This window comes from Salvelinus sp. IW2-2015, linkage group LG14, assembly GCF_002910315.2.
Source record: "Salvelinus sp. IW2-2015 linkage group LG14, ASM291031v2, whole genome shotgun sequence".
Classification (NCBI taxonomy): domain Eukaryota; kingdom Metazoa; phylum Chordata; class Actinopteri; order Salmoniformes; family Salmonidae; genus Salvelinus; species Salvelinus sp. IW2-2015.
Genome location: NC_036854.1, coordinates 32410085 through 32428823, shown reverse-complemented (window position 1 = coordinate 32428823; position 18739 = coordinate 32410085). Strand labels below are relative to the sequence as shown.

Below are 18739 nucleotides of genomic sequence, written 5' to 3'. Positions count from 1 at the left end.
GACGTGGAGGTACTGGGCTGGCGTGGTTCCACTTATTCTGCAGTTGTGAGGCCGGTACACCATACTGCCAAATTCTGAAGTCATTGACTTGGCTTATGGTAGAGAAATGGACAATCAAGTCTCTGGTGGATATTCCTTATCAGCATGCCATTTGCATTTTCTGCATTTTCTGTAGCATATGACTAAACTGCAAATTTTAGTGGCCTTTGTTCCCAGCACAAGGTACCCTTGACATGTCGCCTGTCAGATGGATGCATTATCTTGGCAAAGGAGAAATGCCCACAACATTTTAGAGAAGTAAGCTTTGTGCATATGGAACATTTCTGGGATATTTTATTTCAGCTCATGAAACCAACACTTTACATTTTGCGTTTATATTTTTGTTCAGTGTACTATACATATACAGAGTAGCATACCATATGGTTCCAAGCAACTTGGAGTGCAGAGTTCCCAACCAAAGCTCAAACCTATCCATTCCCGTATCATTATTTTACTTCAGTCAGGCATTGGACAGTGGAACATTATAGCGAGAAAACAAAACCACCACAACTAAGAAAACTTTTTTCTATTTGTTTTAACTTTATTTTTTGCCATCTCCAGTCAGGTGACAAAGGCCTCGAGTGAACAAAATAAGTTTGCAACTCCACCCCCCCTGCCCTCATACACACCTCACTGCCTTCCAGAACATTCCGGAAGCCCACGCTGCCACACCAACACCTCAGACTCGACTATTATGGGATGCCCAGGGCAGCCGGGGCAGGGCCAGGTTGCCGTGGTGACAATAGAGGTAAGCGCACAGGGCCCTCAGCTTCCTAAACAGACAGAGCGGCATTGACAAGAGAAATCACTGAAGTTTGGTTTCATATTTAGCATCTTCTCTAATGTTCTCTTTTTCATGATATCGAAGGTTTATTTAAATGCTGGGGTGGGACTGTTAAGACCGCTAGTTAAGCACTAGCCACCATCGTTCCCGTGGCTTGGGAAAAAAGCATCGGAGTTGTCTGATCTGCCAGAGCAGAGAGGCCATGCTGGGAAGCAGCAGTATGGCAGCCAGAGAGGGACAACCCTAACGTAGTTCAATGTCAGTAAAAGGGGCCCCAAGCCCCCCTCCTCCCACCATTCAAACAGCTCCCCCCTCCCTCTAAAAAGGCATCAGATGAGCTCAATTATAAGGAATATAAAAAAAATATCATACAAAAAGCTGGATCCCATCATTATTTTAAACATTCTGGAATGTATGTGGCAAGACCAAAACATCTCGAAGGCAAAAATAAACAGGAATGAGGAAGTCAAAAAAGAAAATCTATATTTTTTTAAAGTATTTTTCTTTATATAGTAGATTATGTATAACTAAACCTCAGTGATCCGGCAGAATGCCACCCAACAGCGAGCAAGCCGCTGTAACGGTGGGACAGTCCGACAGCGTCGGAGAGAGAAAACCAAAAAACGAGAAAAAAGGAATCACAACAGAATGATTGAAGTTGTCTGAAGGCCGTCGCTTTGGTGACAGAAGAACCAATAAGAATGCTAGACTGGTTGTGGGTGGAGTTTGTTGCCTGGGCAGCCCAGTCTGGTCTTTCTATTTGCCACCGGTCATCTGCTTAACGGCCACAGCACACTCCTCCCCCATAGCGGCCAGCACAGAAACCTGCAGGCAGAGAGATGGTTAATATTCTTCATAGGCACCACTCAAAATAACACAACACCCCAGCCAACACTGTGCCAGCCACACTCACCAGGATATCCTCACCGGCAGCAAACTTCTGCTCGATCTCCTTGCCCAGGTCTGAATCAGGCACACGCAGGTCCTCCCTCACATCACCATTGTCACCCATGAGGGACATGAACCCATCAGTGATGTTCAACAGCTGAAAACAAACAGGTTACAGTCAGACAAAGGCACACTCCAGGTGGTCTTAATGTCAGTCAGGCTGTGCAGATGAGAAGCAAATAAGCAGAAAACTGCATGACGATGTGTGAGATGAGTATGTTAGAGAAAATGTGCATTTGTTTTGTTAGCAATCGCATCAGAGGTTTGTGATCTTATCACTCTGGTGTAACAGCCATCTCCAAGGAGATCTCTGTAGCATGAACCATTCACACTCACGCCACGGGTATTGGCACAGTGCTGGGTGATCGTCATGCATTAACACAGGGGAACACACCAAATTCACAGTTGAATGTAATCAGTGTTTATAAAAAGGGACATTGCAAAGGGGAATATTACTGTGACCCAATCAGGGCCCAGTGCTGACAGCAGAGGAACAAGCTGTGCACACATGGTTCCCAGAAAAAGAAAGCCATTGTGATCAGCACAACAGCGTTACTCCCAAGGCAGTTGAATTATGTACCAAGAAACTATGAGGTCACCCAATTGACCAGGCTTAAGCTCTAACACATACAAGCGCATTTGATCCTGCTTTGAGGCCCAAGTCTACCCCCAGGAAATGTAGCACAGTACGTAAACATAGTCAACACGTCAATAAACAAAGGGTCGTGGACAGTAACTTCAATGCCTTAACAGTAACTATCAGAGCATTAAAGCTCAATGAATACAAGCTCCCTGGACAAGGATGACATCATGCCTGGGAGATCAAGACCATATGACCTTGGGGGGGGGGGACAGACACTGGCCAATCACATTGCGCCACCTCTCAGGTGAAAGCAGGCCAGACTGGGAGCGTGTAGAGCTTGTCTCACTACTCCACACTGAAAACTGACCAACTACAGGACTGCCCAGGGAGCCTTCTAGGAAAGTGTCTAGCCTTATGACGGTGGTTGGTTTGACAGCCAGTGACTGAATAGTGTTGAATGGATTTTCTAGTCTCTTGGAAAGTATTGTCCTGATAGTAATGACTAATTCACATTCTGAATTAGTACAGTCAACTGGTATCATGCCAACTATGTGGGAACAAGTTGGATAAGTGAACCCTTGTGACATAGGGCATGTTTCCCTAAATCTGTCTTGGCCACCTCGGTGCACCTTTTGCCATAGCACTACACAGCCGCTTAAAAATATCTAAGCTTGATGAGTTGGTTATTTGAGTCAGCTGTCTAGGGCAAAAACCAAAATGTACACCCAACACGTTTGGGAAACCCTGGCATAGGGGAATGTGCACTGACAGGAAGTGAGGTCACACTCTTTGGTCCACCAGCCACTGTGGCAGGTAGATGTAGATTTTACAAGCCATTCCAATTTACCAGCCAAAATATTTTTGTCATAATAACACCGAAAGTAGTAATGAGGTATATTGCTCAAGTCAATTTAATTTTGATCCCAGTCTTAACCAATGCTAAAATAGTAAGAAGTTGAATGATGTTCTACAACTGAACATCCAAGTGCCTGCACTGTCACAAAATGCTGAGTGATACAGATTTATTAGTTCAGGGCTCTAACAATGACATTTAGTACGAGTACTTAAGGTGATATTTAGAACAATTAAATTGGAGTGTTTTAATAAGAAATGACTGAACGCTAATCAAAACATTTGTGTTCCATGCTCAAAACAAGCACAATGTAACCCCCAAATATTTGAGTCACAAGGTAAGAAATGTTCAGCTGCTCCCTTTTGAGCGGAGGGCCATTACCATGGTAACGCAGTGTCCATCAGAGTTGAGTATCTCCTCATCAGCAGACCATTGCAGCCAACTCAAACTAATATTGAACAACCTAGCATGTGTACAAAACAATGCAAATAGCCAAGAAACACAAGGACAAAGTTCCACTAATACTCTTTCAGGGCAAGTCGACCAATTTCTACATTTAGGCTTTTAATAAAATGAACGGTCGCGATTGTGGCTGGTGAAATAGGCATCACGACATGGCAGGTCGCTTTTGGCAGGTGTTCATTTCCCACCCTGGTCACACTGACCTGGAACTCATTCCTCTTGATGTGGGGCACATCCATGTTGTGGGTAGAGGGGCACATGTCCTCATACTTCTTGTTGGTGAAGATGTCAATGCCCACCATGTTAACCTAAAAGAGGAAAAGGGATAAACATCAACTTAGAGAACAGAGTTTAACCATACAACTAATAAAAGTCATAACAAGTTAGGTAAAACCTAATTTGATGAGTCAAGTTATGCTTGGAGAATTCAGACAACGCATTTTGGGGTCAATTACTTTAGACGTGGACAACGCATGTACACCAAGTCTGTTCCCGGCAAATTCGCTAATACTGATGCTGTTGGACGTTGCCACTATCTAGCAGAGGCATCCCTAGGGCATGTAGTATTTGTATGCGTGTCTAGGCAATCTCCTACCTTGGCGTGTCCGTGCTTTCCGGTCTTGGAGGTGGACATTTCCACAATCTTACATGGGCGTCCCTTTAACACCACGTGACCGTTCTTTCGCAGGGCAGAGCACTGCATAGGAATGGTGGCGGAGGCACCAGACTCTCCGGTGGTGAAGTCAAGTTCGGGATCTGCCATGGTGCGATGGATTAGGGGGTACTGCAGAGGAACACATGTATCGGTTGGATCAGGCAATTACAGCAGCGCCAAATTAATTCCATGTATGAATACTAGGGCTGTCAAAGTCAACGAGTAAAACATTAACGGCATTCATTTTTGGACACCGTTAATTAAGCGCATCTCCATTTCTTCAATGTACGGACCCTTTAAGCGCACATCCTTCCACAAGTGTGCAGTCTGCGGCAGGTGCTGTTATGTAGCGAGCTCCGTCTCACATCCATTATGGAGTGAAATGGCGGATATCATATCATACCTCCTCAAAAAGGAGGTATTTGGACATAAATGGACTTCATCGAACAAAACAAACATTTATTAAGCAACTGGGATTCCTGGGAGTGCATTCCGATGAAGATCAAAGGTAAATGAATATTTATAACGCTATTTCTGAGTTGTGACACCTCTCCTTCTTTGGAAAATGGCTGTATGTTTTGCTGTGACTTGACGCTGACCGAACATAATCTCAAGGTGTGCTTTCGCCGTAAAGCCCTTTTGAAATCAGACACTGTGGCTGGATTAACGATAAGTTTCTTTAAAATGGTGTATAATACTTGTATGTTTGAGGAATTTTAATTATGAGATTTGTTGTTATGAATTTGGCGCCCTGCAATTTCACTGGCGGTTGGTTAGGTGGGACGCTAGCTTCCCATATATCCCAGAGATGTTAAATAGCTTTTGGTATGTTTAAATAGATGGTTTGCTTAGAAAGGTTAAGTAAAACACTGGCAAAATTTTGTTGTTCTTACGTTTGCCTTGCCAATGACTTGACTGGCAGTAGGTCGAGCAGATGAACAAGGCCCAGGCAACGACTCAGTCGCTTGTTTGTTAGCTGATATTCCAGTACAGATTAGAGGTCAACCGATTAATCAAATAATTTACACAGCTTTATTTAACTAGGCAAGTCAGTTATGAACACATTCTTATTTTCAATGACGGCCTAGGAACGGTGGGTTAACTGCCTTGTTCAGGGGCAGAAGGACAGATTTTGACCTTGTCCGCTCAGGGATTCAATCTTGCAACCTTACGGTTAACTAGTTCAACGCTCTAACCACCTGCCTTACATTGCACTCCACGAGGAGCCTGCCTGTTACGCGAATGCAGTAAGAAGCCAAGGTAGGTTGCTAGCTAGCATTAGCCTTATCTTATAAAAAAACGATCAATCATAATCACTAGTTAACTACACATGGTTGATATTATTAGTTTATCTAGCGTGTCCTGCGTTAAATATAATCGATGCAGCGCGCATTCGCGAAAAAGGACTGTCATTGCTCCAATGTGTACCTAACCATAAACATCAATGCCTTTCTTAAAATCAATACACAAGTATATCTTTTTTTAAACCTGCATATTTAGTTAATATTGCCTGCCAACATGAATTTCTTTTAACTAGGGAAATTGTGTCACTTCTCTTGCAACAGAGTCAGGGTATATGCAGCAGTTTGGGACAACCTGGCTCGTTGCGAACTGTGTGTCTTCCTAACAAAGACAGCTAACTTCGCCAAACGGGGGATGATTTAACAAAAGCGCATTTGCGAAAAAAGAACAATCGTTGCACAACTACCTAACCATAAACATCAACGCCTTAAAATCAAAACACAGAAGTATAGATTTTTAAACCTGCATATTTATCTAAAAGAAATCCAGGTTAGCAGGCAATATTAACCAGGTGGAATTGTGTCACTTCTCTTGCGTTCATTGCACGCAGTCAGGGTATATGCAACAGTTTGGGACAACCTGGCTCGCTGTGAACTAATCTGCCAGAATTTTACGTAATTATGACATAACATTGAAGGCTGTGCAATGTAACAGGAATATTTAGACTGATGGATGCCACCCGTTAGATAAAATACGGAACGGTTACGTATTTCACTGAAAGAATAAAAAAGTTTTGTTTGAGATGATAGTTTCCGGATTTGACCATATTAATGACCTATGGCTCGTATTTCTGTGTATTATGTTATAATTAAGTCTATGATCTGATAGAGCAGTCTGACTGAGCGATGGTAGGCACCAGCAGGCTCGTAAGCATTCATTCAAACAGCACTTTCGTGCGTTTGCCAGCAGCTCTTCAAGCACTGTATGACTTTCAAGCCTATCAACTCCCGAGATTAGGCTGGTGTAACCGATGTGAAATGGCTAGCTAGTTAGCGGGGTGCGTGCTAATAGCGTTTAAAACATCACTCGCTCTGAGACTTGGAGTAGTTGTWCCCCTTGCTCTGCATGGGTAACGCTGCTTCGAGGGTGGCTGTTGTCGATGTGTTCCTGGTTCGAGCGAGGAGTGGGACGGAAGCTATACTGTTACATTTAACATTTACATTTAAGTCATTTAGCAGACGCTCTTATCCAGAGCGACTTACAAATTGGTGCATTCACCTTATGATATCCAGTGGAACAACCACTTTACAATAGTGCATCTAACTCTTTTAAGGGGGGGGGGTTAGAAGGATTACTTTATCCTATCCTAGGTATTCCTTAAAGAGGTGGGGTTTCAGGTGTCTCCGGGAAGTGGGTGATTGACTCCGCTGACCTGGCGTCGTGAGGGAGTTTGTTCCACCATTGGGGTGCCAGAGCAGCGAACAGTTTTGACTGGCTGAGCGGGAACTGTACTTCCTCAGAGGTAGGGAGGCGAGCAGGCCAGAGGGTATGAACGCAGTGCCCTTGTTTGGGTGTAGGGCCTGATCAGAGCCTGAAGGTCGGAGGTGCCGTTCCCCTCACAGCTCCGTAGGCAAGCACCATGGTCTTGTAGCGGATGCGAGCTTCAACTGGAAGCCAGTGGAGAGAGCGGAGGAGCGGGGCGGGTACGTGAGAGAACTTGGGAAGGTTGAACACCAGACGGGCTGCGGCGTTCTGGATGAGTTGTAGGGGTTTAATGGCACAGGCAGGAGCCCAGCCAACAGCGAGTTGCAGTAATCCAGACGGGAGATGACAAGTGCCTGGATTAGGACCTGCGCCGCTTCCTGCGTGAGGCAGGGTCGTACTCTGCGGAATGTTGTAGAGCATGAACCTACAGGAACGGGTCACCGCCTTGATGTTAGTTGAGAACGACAGGGTGTTGTCCAGGATCACGCCAAGGTTCTTAGCACTCTGGGAGGAGGACACAATGGAGTTGTCAACCGTGATGGTTGACACTGTTACACTGGCAATACTAAAGTGCCCATAAGAACATCCAATATTCAAAGGTATATGAAATACAAATCGTATAGAGAGAAATAGTCCTATAATAACTACAACCTAAAACTTCATACCTGGGAATATTGAAGACTCATGTTAAAAGGAACCACCAGCTTTCATATGTTCTCATGTTCTGAGCAAGGAACTTAAACGTTAGCTTTCTTACACGTCACATATTGCACATTTACTTTCTTCTCCAACACTTAGTTTTTTGCATTATTTAAACCAAATTGAACATGTTCCATTATTTATTTGACTAAATAGATTTATATGTTAAAATAAGTGTTCATTCAGTATTGTTGTAATTGTCATTATTACAACAAAAATTTACTGAATAATCTGTATTGGCTTTTTTTGGTCTTCCAATAATCGGTATCGGCGTTAAAATCATAATCGGTCGACCTCTAGTACAGATGCGGTAGTCAAGCTATAGGAGATGAGTGAAGAAATGTGGAAATTAAGTTGGAGTCATATGAAATCTATTCATGTTGCTCAATGCTCCAGTCTCATACCCAACTCAGTTGCAAGAAATATTGCTAGTGTATCAATTTACAGTAACTTTCCGCAATCATTTTAATTAGAAACATTACAGCCATTACATTTACCTACTGTTTGTTGTAGTTCAGGTCAAAAGATAAGCAAATGGTCCCAATTCTAGCAGTAGCAGCTTGTGACTAGTTCTTGATAAAGAACATGATAAGTAGCCTAGTCTAGAATTAGACCTGGCTGCCCTGTTATTAATTTCACAAGATAACATTGTTGGACATGTTTAAAATGGTGAAATATGTAACTTCATGGGCAACCCGACCAAATACACAGAAATTCGTTATAGATATGTCACTCATTGAAAACAAGTCTAAGATGCGGTAGATCTGATCAGTTTAGTACACCAGCTTCAAACAGACGAAAACACAATATTTTTGGTAATGGTAAAGATAATTCACAGCTGTGTAGGGGCGGCAGGTAGCCTAGTGGTTAGAGCTTTGGGCCAGTACCCGAAAGGTTGCTGGATTGAATCCCCGAGCTGACAAGATAAAAAGCTGTCGTTCTGCCCCTGAACGAGGCAGTTAACCCACTGTTCCCCGGCAGGGCGTCATTGTAAATAAGGTTTTTCCTTAACTGACTTGCCTAGTTAAATAAAAAAGATTCTCTACACTATACTTACGTCAAACAGAAATTAGGCAACCTACCATAACTTGGGCAATGAGGAAATGGCAGAGCACATTACAGATAGATCCTAATTGCTAAGTAGAAATTATATACGTTCTTAAAAAAGTACCATTTATTAAAACCGTAATATCAATTTGTTATATTACGCAGCACAATCTTCAAAAAGACAGTTACCTCAGCAGTGGTGCTTGCTTGTAGAAGCATATGGCATAGCCTTGTTTTGTTAATTTAGCAGACAAGACTTACTTCCCAAGCCCTTATCAAAAGTCAAGACAGCCATTTTACAATATAATATTATCCAAATGAAATAAATCTGCCAGTGTGAAGTGATACGCATCTCACGCCTGGAACAGTTATTTAGTGATCCTTTAAAAACAGGGCTCATTTTGGCGAGTTGAAAGAATTCAGGGTAATACAAATAAATACCACCCCCCTCGATATACAGACGCATTTTATTTTATTTTGCCCATTTGGAATTTTGCTAAATGATTGACTACTCCACATTTAACACTGCATGGTGATGATTTAAGGCCACAACATCCGTTTGGTGAGTAGGCCCTGGGCTCCCGAGTGGTGCAGCGGTCTAAAGCACCGCATCTCAGTGCTAGAGGCGTCACTACAGACCCTGGTTCAATTTCACAATTGGCCGAACCCTAACCTGGACTACGCTGGGCCATCATTGTAAATAAGAATTTGTTTATAATTAACTTTCCAAGTTAAATAATGGTATAAAAAAATGATCCTGATGAATGTACTGTCTTCATTAAACTAATGTCGGAATATTTTCAGTGTGTTGGGGTTATAGCCTAGCCAATTCTAAATGCCACTAACAGTTCACAAATAACCTAAGTGGAATAGACAGGACACATTTATTCCAGAACTGCAGCTAGTTGGAACATTTCCCTACTTCAACCAGTCCATTTTGAATTTGGCATGGAATGTAGCTTGGGTATCTTATCCGTAGGCCTAATGGGAGCAGTTGCAACGGAGCGAGTGGCACCATATGCGTTTTGTTTTGCAGGATGACCAGCCTGCATTTGCGTGCTTGTCGCACATGTGAATAACTTTTAACCTAGTTAGTTTGAGTCTGTACTTCTGTACCATTGAACAGCAAATAAAACGGAGCTGAAAATATTGAAGGCATGCGGTACTCGGAATGACCCGCATTGCGGACTGCTCCATAGACAATGAATGACTTCCGTCAGAACGCAGAGTTGACACATTTGGTGGACAAGAGGCGTGAGACGGGGAAATGCTTGGCTTTTTCGGTGAGCATCACAAAAACACTAGTCAACGCAATGTAAAAAATGTGGGGTCAAAATTGTACTTATTGGTCATGCAACCACAAAGCTATTCCACTAAACAGTTTCACTAGTCTGGTTAAAGATAGTTGACATCAGTTCCCGTACTCATGCCCATTATAACCAACATGTGGTGGGTGACAACGTGGGAATAATGGACGTCCCAGCACACGTGGACCTCAGTCAAATTTAACAGGCGACTGCTAACCGATTTCACAAATCAGCCCAAAAGACTGGATCAGGGCCCGACCTGGTCATGTTAACGATCATCCCCACGCCCTGTCCACGTGTCCCAGTTTGGCCTGCGCTTTTGCTCGAGAGGCAGAACGGGAGTTTGCCTCACGTCACGATGAACCTGCCGCATTAAAGTGCCCCGGTAAATAACGGAGGCCTGGCCCGGGACGCTCGTAGCCGAGCGGACAACATTTATTACCCTTGTTGGCTAGACAACTTCCTCTGCGCTAACGTCAGATTGCTAATGTTATTCACACAAGCACCAGTGATACCGTTCAGCCAACTTCACAAGTTTGGCTAGGTTAGCAAAAAAGAGGCTAACAATAAGCTAGTTAGCTACTGGCCCGGCCTACACGCTGTGTATCTATTGTAACTAGCTTTGAGAATTAACATTGGGAGAAAAAAAACACTGACGACGGATTATAAAAGACAACGTTAACCACCATACCAAATAGAATTGATTAACAAGAGACTCATTGGATTATAAATAGATGCGATAATGTATTAGCCAGCTAACCAGATGCCTACGTTAGATTGAAAGACGCGAGGGTTAGCTAGCGTTACTAGTATGACGACAATTCCATGCCATTAGCGAGAAGTTAATTGTTGAAACGTTCGGGGTAATTTTAAGTCATCACAACCTCCCAGGTTTGTATTACGAACACATTGCATTACCTAGCCAATTAGCTAATGTTAGCTAGCGTTGGAATTGGCAACCTCGTCACAATACTTTGTCTAAACAAAAGAATGTTAATTCAGAAGTGATAACCATTTAAAAAAAATAAGTTAGCTTCTTTGTTCAATCGTCTCATGTCAATGTAACGTACATTAAAACATTGTTAGTTTTCCTAGTGCAGTTATCAACATTCGGCTAGTTTAGCAGGCTAGGCTAGCAAGACATGACTAGCAACTTCCAACAAGCGCGCAGAAGGCCTCATGCCTCTTTTTTCATTAGCGTTAGATCGGTGGATTCAGAAACATGGGACCCACACCCTATCGCCGAATGCACCTACACTCGTGAAGCAAACTTAAATTTGACCTTTGCTTTCCACTACCAAAACCTAAAAGGAATCTGTCCAGTCAAAAATAAACTGACATAAAACTACTAAAAGTTGTCAATTTTCCCCCGTGAACAGACGCACGCTGCATGCACCACTTACCTTCCAAGAAAAAGAAGAATAGGACTGCGCAAGCGCGACCAATTTAACTGCGGCATACGTAGACAGAGGAACATTTATATGGTTTCCGTTAAAGCGGTAGTCCAAAGATGTTCTTCTGTGTTCTCCCAACATACCCCTACAATAAAATATACTGCTATGGTCCTAATGTAGTGTTCAGCCAATACTGCAACATATTTGGTTCAGTAGTGTGGGGTTAATGACAATAAAACAGAAAAGTACCTACTAACTAGGATGATAACTGTTTCCTGAAGACGTTCTTGAGTGGCCTAGTTACAGTTTTGACTTAAATAGGCTTGAACATCTATGGCAAGACTTGAGAATGGCTATCAAGCAATGTTCAACAACTAACTTGACAGAGCTTGAATAATTTTTTTAAGAATATTGTGAAAATATTGTACAATCCAGGTGTGCAAAGCTCTTAGAAACCTACCCAGAAAGGCACAGCTGTAATCACTGCCAAAGGGGATTCTAACATGCATTGACTCAGAGGGTTGAATACTAATCAAATCAAGATATATATTTTTTATTAAATATATATATTTTATACAAATGTTCAAATTTTTCATCCACTTTGACATTAGAGTATTTTGTGTAGATCATTGACGGAAAATGACAATTACATCCATTTTAATACAACATTTGGAAAAAGTAAAGGGGAATACTTTGTGAAGGCACTGCATGACACTAGATGAAAGGGAATATAGGCTCCATGGCTGGGGTTAATTCCATTTCAATTCCAGTCAATTCAGAAAGTGAACCAAACTCCAATTTAAAAAAATGAAATACTAATTGAAAAGCATTGAAGAGAATTGGAATTTTAGAGTACTTTCTGAATTGACCACAGCCCTGGTAGGCTCATAATAACAAAATCATTTTATGATAAGAGAGAGAGGAGTACAGACAAGATATTTCACACATTGCTCATGTTTAACTTATTTTATTTAAGAAAAAACAGCACATTTTTAATGCATGTTGTCATTTGGAAACATGAGGTGTGTGAATAGGTTACATGGAAAATTCATAAACAAAATGCTTCCAGTCACATTAATTAATCACCATCAATAATCACATGTATCCATGCTCATCACCCATACATCCTACCTTCCTCTGCACCTCTGTGTCTGTCATGGTGACACAGAGAAGTAACAGCAGAAGACTAAAGAAGTCAGTAGCTAGTGCTCTTTATTGCTAAACACTAAGGAAGCTAGGATCCAGTGTACAGATACCATCCCAACATTGTTCCCTTATAATCAATGTTTAATCCAATTCTACTCACTTATATTTAAAACATACATATTTGTGATGTGCCAAAGTTGGAGGCCCAAAGTCTAAAGAAGCTGTAAGTAGGCCTACTGCAGTCTGCCCTGCTTCTCTCTCCCCACACCTCCACATGCAGACAGACAGAAAATAACGCTAGAGAAGTGCTCTCAGACCAGTGGGCCGGTCCTGATCGGTACGAAGAACAGCCTCCTCTGATATGCTACTGCTTGAGTACTGGCACCTCTTACAGAATATTGGCTCTAAAATATGGACCCATGTACTATAGTCTCTTGTGACAGCCTTCACAGCTGAGATTTGGTTCTGGGTGTCGAGATTACCTGTACTGTAGAATTTAAATAAGTACTGGTACCGATTTCATTCCACTTCAAGCACTTTGTCACAAAAACACAGATCATGGAGGTGAAGCACCTTGGGTAGTTTACCATACACAGCCGACCACACAGCTAATCCCATGGAGCCAAAGACAGAGCCCTCTATGACTCCAGATCTACGTACAGCAGTATTGACATTGGTTCTAATTCAAGAAAAGAACATGAAAATCACAACTGAGATTAGCTCTCAAACAAGGAAATCATATGGACGCTCAGCAGAGCAGGACATCATCCCAATATTTAGTATGTCACACAGGTGCTTGTTTCTTTGTGTGTGTGTGTGTGTGTGTGTGTGTTATGGAGCTGAACATGGGGGACAAAGGGGCAGGGGGAAACCATGTGGCCAACAGTGTGAGATAGGGCTGCCGTGTACTTTACATGTCAGACACAGACATCCAGACACAGAGTGAGAAGTAAAGCAGCGGAGGACGTCTATGTAATCATAATCATGTCTCTGTACAAGGACAGTTACGCTTCAACAACACATAGTTGACTGGAGTACCAGTCTGGGGGGCGGGTTATTGATTCCAGTGATTCAGAAGAGGTGAAAACACACACACACACACACACCTAACAGTGGCAGTTTAATTCTGTACTGTTAGCAGGGAAGACAAGTCACACATGCACGCGCACACTTTCATTCTTGCACACGTTCAAAGTCTGATACAACAACAAAAACACGATAAAAACATATTGTAGAAACCATTTTCTCTACTCTGTAGAAAGCCTTATATTATGAACATGATGGTGGTCTATCTCTAAATGATCCGTTAGATATCATAATCAAATGCTTTATCATATTTACCCTACGGTTTCTTGGAAACAACCCCATTTTCCTCTAACTTATACCCCTGCAGTGTTCAAAGATCTGACAGGACTAGATAGGAGAAAGCAAGATGGTTGCCGACCCAGGTTCAAACACCAGTCGGTCACACTTATATTTAACCAGTCATTTCAGATCTATGATGACTGAAGAGGTATGGGATTAGTGGATGGAGTAGGCTCATTTCTATTACCCTTTATTACATATAACCCACATCAGTAGTCTATCATCATTGGTTCAGTAAACACAGACACCCTCCTCAACTTTCTACTACCTTTGCAGGTAGATGTCAGACACAGTATCCTAGAAGACTAAATGTGATTAAACTTAACGGTTGAGATTCATAATGTGGTCATTCCACCTGGCCATCTAAAGCTATTTCGAGTACATTTACACCCCCACCCCCAGTTTAAGGTATTAACTGACTATAACATGGTGGGTCTCATTTTGGAAAGTTAAATCTTTCCAACCACGCATTTGTCCAGTCAGACCACACCTGTGTATTGCCTTAGTTTAGAAGTCAAAAGTGATGACGACAAGTGGAATATGTGTCACTATGCAAATGTTGAGGAGCAGGTCAACTAATGGAAGGGGGGAAGAGATGAGAGAAGAGGTGGTGTAGGAGGAAGCCTGACAATTAACCAACCCAAACGTCTGTCTCTCCATCACTTCTCCCTCTCTCGCAGTCTTTAACATGAAGAAGCATGTCACATTTTTTAAATGAAATTTCTACAGGAGGAAGATGAACTAAACAAACTCAGACTGCTCTCATCATTCTCTCTTTCTATCTCCTCCTTTTCTCTGTCCTCCGTTGTTCCGTCTCAGTGTAAGAGTGTCTGATAGGGAAGCAGCTCCGTTTCAGATCATAGAATGTGTATTTACAGATGTGAAACACAGAATATAAATATGGCAAATAGATTGAATGTAAAATAGAAGAGGGGAGCACAGAGAAAGAGGGGAGCGCAGGTGAACTAGAACAAGAATGGCAAGAGTATATATATTTTCTGTGACCACTGGTTTCAATATTTGTATTTTTTCAAGTGATCCTGCAGTCAAGAATCTACACTCAGCCCCACCGCGTATATACGCACACAGGTCAGGGGTCATGACAACACCCTCAGTCACTGACCCCTGACCCCATGAGGGAGACTACACCAGCACCTCGTCATCACCTCCCAAAAACAAAACACTGAGGCTACATCCAAAACGGCACGCTATTCCCTACTCTGGCCAAAAGTATTGCACTGTATAGGGAATATGGGCCATCTTGGACGGTGCCTGAGAGAAACTAAACGCACCACAGAGAGAGAGTGTTGCCTGAGCGTAATCTGGAGAGTTGTTGGAGAGCTCCTCTCTAGTTCCTCTGGTGGAGGGAGGTTAGTACTGCAGACGTCTGGCTGGCTGGCGATGAGAGTTGGATGGAAGACGGTTTTTCTTTTCCTCCCGTCTCCACTGAGCCGCAGCCGCTCTGTGTTCACTCATCTGTCTCAGTTCTCTCTTTTCATCCCTCCATCCTGTCCTCTGGTTAGGCATGTACAGTATGGAGGGAGGATGTAAGGAGGGGTTGCCAGGGTTACCAGTTCATCATAGAGCTCCGGTTCAGGGTCATGAAGAAGACTTGGCTGCTGCCGCCAGAACGCACAGAGGCGAAAAACACCTGCACACAGCACAAAGCATCATGGGAAGTGAGGAGAGTAAGCATGTGTGTTGGCTTATAAATTTAGGCTTTGCAGCATGTGTGTGTGCTTGTATACATGTACATGTGTTCGTGCTAACACACACCTTGTCGTTCCTCTCCGACAGGAACTTCAGTCGCTGAGCTCGCTTGTGCATGAAAACTCCGTCGAGGTGTCCCGTCTCCACGGAGCGGATCTCAATGGCCTTCTCTCCCCAGCCCATGATCTGGTTGGAGTGGATGTAGGCTGGGGGAGGGACAGGGACACACAGACAGGGGATTGGACAGGAGAGCACTCACTCAAACCAGTCACAGATCACACCCCTAGGCCACGCCTCCGGGAGGAAATCATTGCAGCAGTTTCTGTATCTGATTCTGAACGATGGATAAAAATAAAACACCTGAGCTGTCCACCCCYAGGGGGGATGGGGAGGACAGTTTCAAACAGACCCAGGGATAACACTAATAAGAGAGATGCCCAGATTTATGGGGGCATAGTCAAAGTCAACCGTAGAGCGCTACTGGGAGAGAAGGCCATCTGAGGGTCTATTGTGATGACTATGGTATTGTGGTTTGACGTGGACGGTAACCCTGCCCTGGGTTTACCCCTGGGTGGTTGTACTGTAGCAGAGATTCTGCAGGTGACTGATGACTATGCTGTGAGAATGGTTACAGTAGTAGCAGCATGATGATGATTGGGTGATTTTACCTCCCAGTTCTGTCATCCAGCTCCTTTGTGCTCGGAGTGAGCTGGCCAACGGACTGGAGTGTTAGTGTGTGGGTGTGTGTGCCAGTCCGTGTGTGAATGTGTGTGTGTGTACTGGTTTGTATTGGGTGGCTTGGGGCTGTATGTGTTTATATAGTGTGTGTGTTGGGGCCGGGGCGGAGATGCCTTTAATAGAACGAGACAAACTCAGGGGTAGAAGCTCCTAGGACTGAGTGCAGTCTCAAAATACAACAACACAAACACAGTGTTTCAGACAAAGACAGAACGAGCCAAATGAAAACAGAACTAGTCAACCAGACAGACATGATAAACTGAGGCTTGGTATTAAGAGTGGAGAGAGAGAAGAGAAGCAGAGCTGATCTAAAGGGATCAGAGGGATCTATCAATACCCATTCTAGATCTAGTGGGATTAAAGCAATAAGATCCTTATTACTGACCCTGAGCTTTGTTAATTAGTTAAAGATGTGATGGGCGTCGTTAATAGACCTGGGTCAAATACTTTCAAATACTTGGTGAGCTTGATTTAGCTTGGACCTTACGCCGTTGGAGCTAGTCCATGGCACAGAGGAAATTTGATCAAGCGCAACTCATGTACTTGAAAGTATTTGACGTATGTACACTGAGCGTACAAAACATTAAAGACACCTTCCTAATATTGAGTTGCACCCCCCACCCCCACAGAACAGCCTCAATTKGTCGGAATGGACTCTACAAGGTGTCAAAAGCGTTCCAAATGGATGCTGAACCATGTTGACTCCAATGCTTCCCACAGTTCTTTCAAGTGATCCCTGATCCACCTCTACGCAGACGACACCATTCTATATACTTCCGGCCCTTCCTTGGACACTGTGCTATCTAACCTCCAAACGAGCTTCAATGCCATACAACACTCCTTCTGTGGCCTCCAACTGCTCTTAAACGCTAGTAAAACCAAATGCATGCTTTTCAACCGTTCGCTGCCTGCACCCGCACGCCCGACTAGCATCACCAACCTGTCTCCTTCCGGTCTAGGATACTGTCTACCAGTCTCTCTGGGTCTAGGATATGTCTACCTGTCTCTCCGGTCTAGGATCTGTCTACCAGTTCTCTGGTCTAGTGATATGTCTAACCTGTCCTCTCCGGGTCTAGGATCTGTATAACCTGTCTCTCTGGGTCTAGGATATGTCTACCTGTCCTCCTCCGGGCTATGTCTGTCTACCTGTCTCCTCCTCCGGGTCTAAGGAATTTGTCTACCTGTCTCTCCTGCTAAAAAGGATCGTCACCGTCCTCTCCAGGTCTAGGATCTGTCTAACTGTCTACCCAGTTCTAGGAATCGTGTCTGTCTATCCACCAGGTCCTCTCCAGGTCTAGATCTGTCTGTTCTCTCACCGGTCAGGATCTACGTTTGAAGTCGGGAAGTTTACATACAGCTTACCGTTGGAGCATAAACAAATTTTTCAACCAGTCCACACATTTTCCTTGTAACAAACTATAAGTTTTGGCAAGTTGGTTAGGACATCTACTTGTGCATGACACAAGTAATTTTTTACAACCAATTGTTACAGACAGATATCATTTATAATCACTGTATACAATTCCCCAGTGGGTCAGAAGTTTAACAACAACTAAGTTGATGTGCCTTTAACAGCTTGAAAATTCCAGAAATTATGTCATGGCTTTAGAAGCTGTCTGATAGGCTAATGACACATATGAGTCAAATTGGAGGTGTAACCTGTGGGATGTATTTCAAGGCCTACCTTCAAACTCAAGTGCTCTTTGCTTGACATCATGGGAAAATCAAAACCACCAACCAAGAACCACAGATAAACAAATTGTAGACCTCCACAAGTCTGGTTCATCTGTGGGAGCAGATTTCCAAATTTCTGCAGGGACCAGTTCATCTGTAACAACAATAGTACGCATTCAAAAATCATGGACCACGACGTAAGCCGTCATCTGCTCAGGAACTGAGAAAACGCGTTCTGTCTCCAATAGATGAACGTACTTTGGTGGCGAAAAGGCAATCAATCTATCCAGAACAGCAGCAAAGAACCCTTGTGAGGATGCTGGAGGTGAACACGGGGTACGAAAAGTATCTATTAGCCACAGAAAATAATCCTATATCGACATAACCCTAACAGGCCGCTCAGCAAGAAGAAGCCACTGTTCACACCGCCCATAAGAAAGCCAGACATACGGTTTGCACTCGCACATGGGCACAAGATTGTAGCTTTTTGAGAAACGTCCCCTTGTCTGATAAACAAAAAAATAGGAACTGTTTGCGCATAAAATGGCACCATTTATTTTGGAGGAAAAAGGGGGCAGCTTTGCAAGCCGAAGAACACCATCCCAACC

The 18739-nt window shown here is 43.3% G+C and overlaps 1 protein-coding gene and 1 pseudogene across 1 annotated transcript; both read right to left on the bottom strand.

Moving 5' to 3' along the window:
• Window positions 1-315: 315 nt before the first annotated feature.
• Window positions 316-11528, bottom strand: LOC111972854 (eukaryotic translation initiation factor 5A-1). Its single transcript, XM_023999975.2, has 5 exons — window positions 11508-11528; window positions 4265-4453; window positions 3873-3977; window positions 1737-1868; window positions 316-1648 (listed from the first exon to the last, which is right to left on the bottom strand). The coding sequence occupies exons 2-5, from the start codon at window positions 4430-4432 to the stop codon at window positions 1580-1582; spliced, it is 474 nt and encodes a 157-aa protein (XP_023855743.1). The 5' UTR covers window positions 4433-4453; window positions 11508-11528; the 3' UTR covers window positions 316-1579.
• A 921-nt stretch (window positions 11529-12449) lies between these two features.
• LOC111973535 (traf2 and NCK-interacting protein kinase-like) overlaps window positions 12450-18739 on the bottom strand; it is a 73780-nt pseudogene continuing 67490 nt past the window's right edge.

Excerpts from the sequence above, each read along its gene's own strand:
- LOC111972854 (XM_023999975.2), bottom strand. The coding sequence starts at position 4,432 with ATGGCAGATCCCGAACTTGACTTCACCACCGGAGAGTCTGGTGCCTCC. Across the intron at positions 3,978-4,264 it reads GAAAGCACGGACACGCCAAG|GTTAACATGGTGGGCATTGA; the intron begins GTAGGAGATTGC and ends TTCCTCTTTTAG. Across the intron at positions 1,649-1,736 it reads CTGCCGGTGAGGATATCCTG|GTTTCTGTGCTGGCCGCTAT; the intron begins GTGAGTGTGGCT and ends CTCTGCCTGCAG.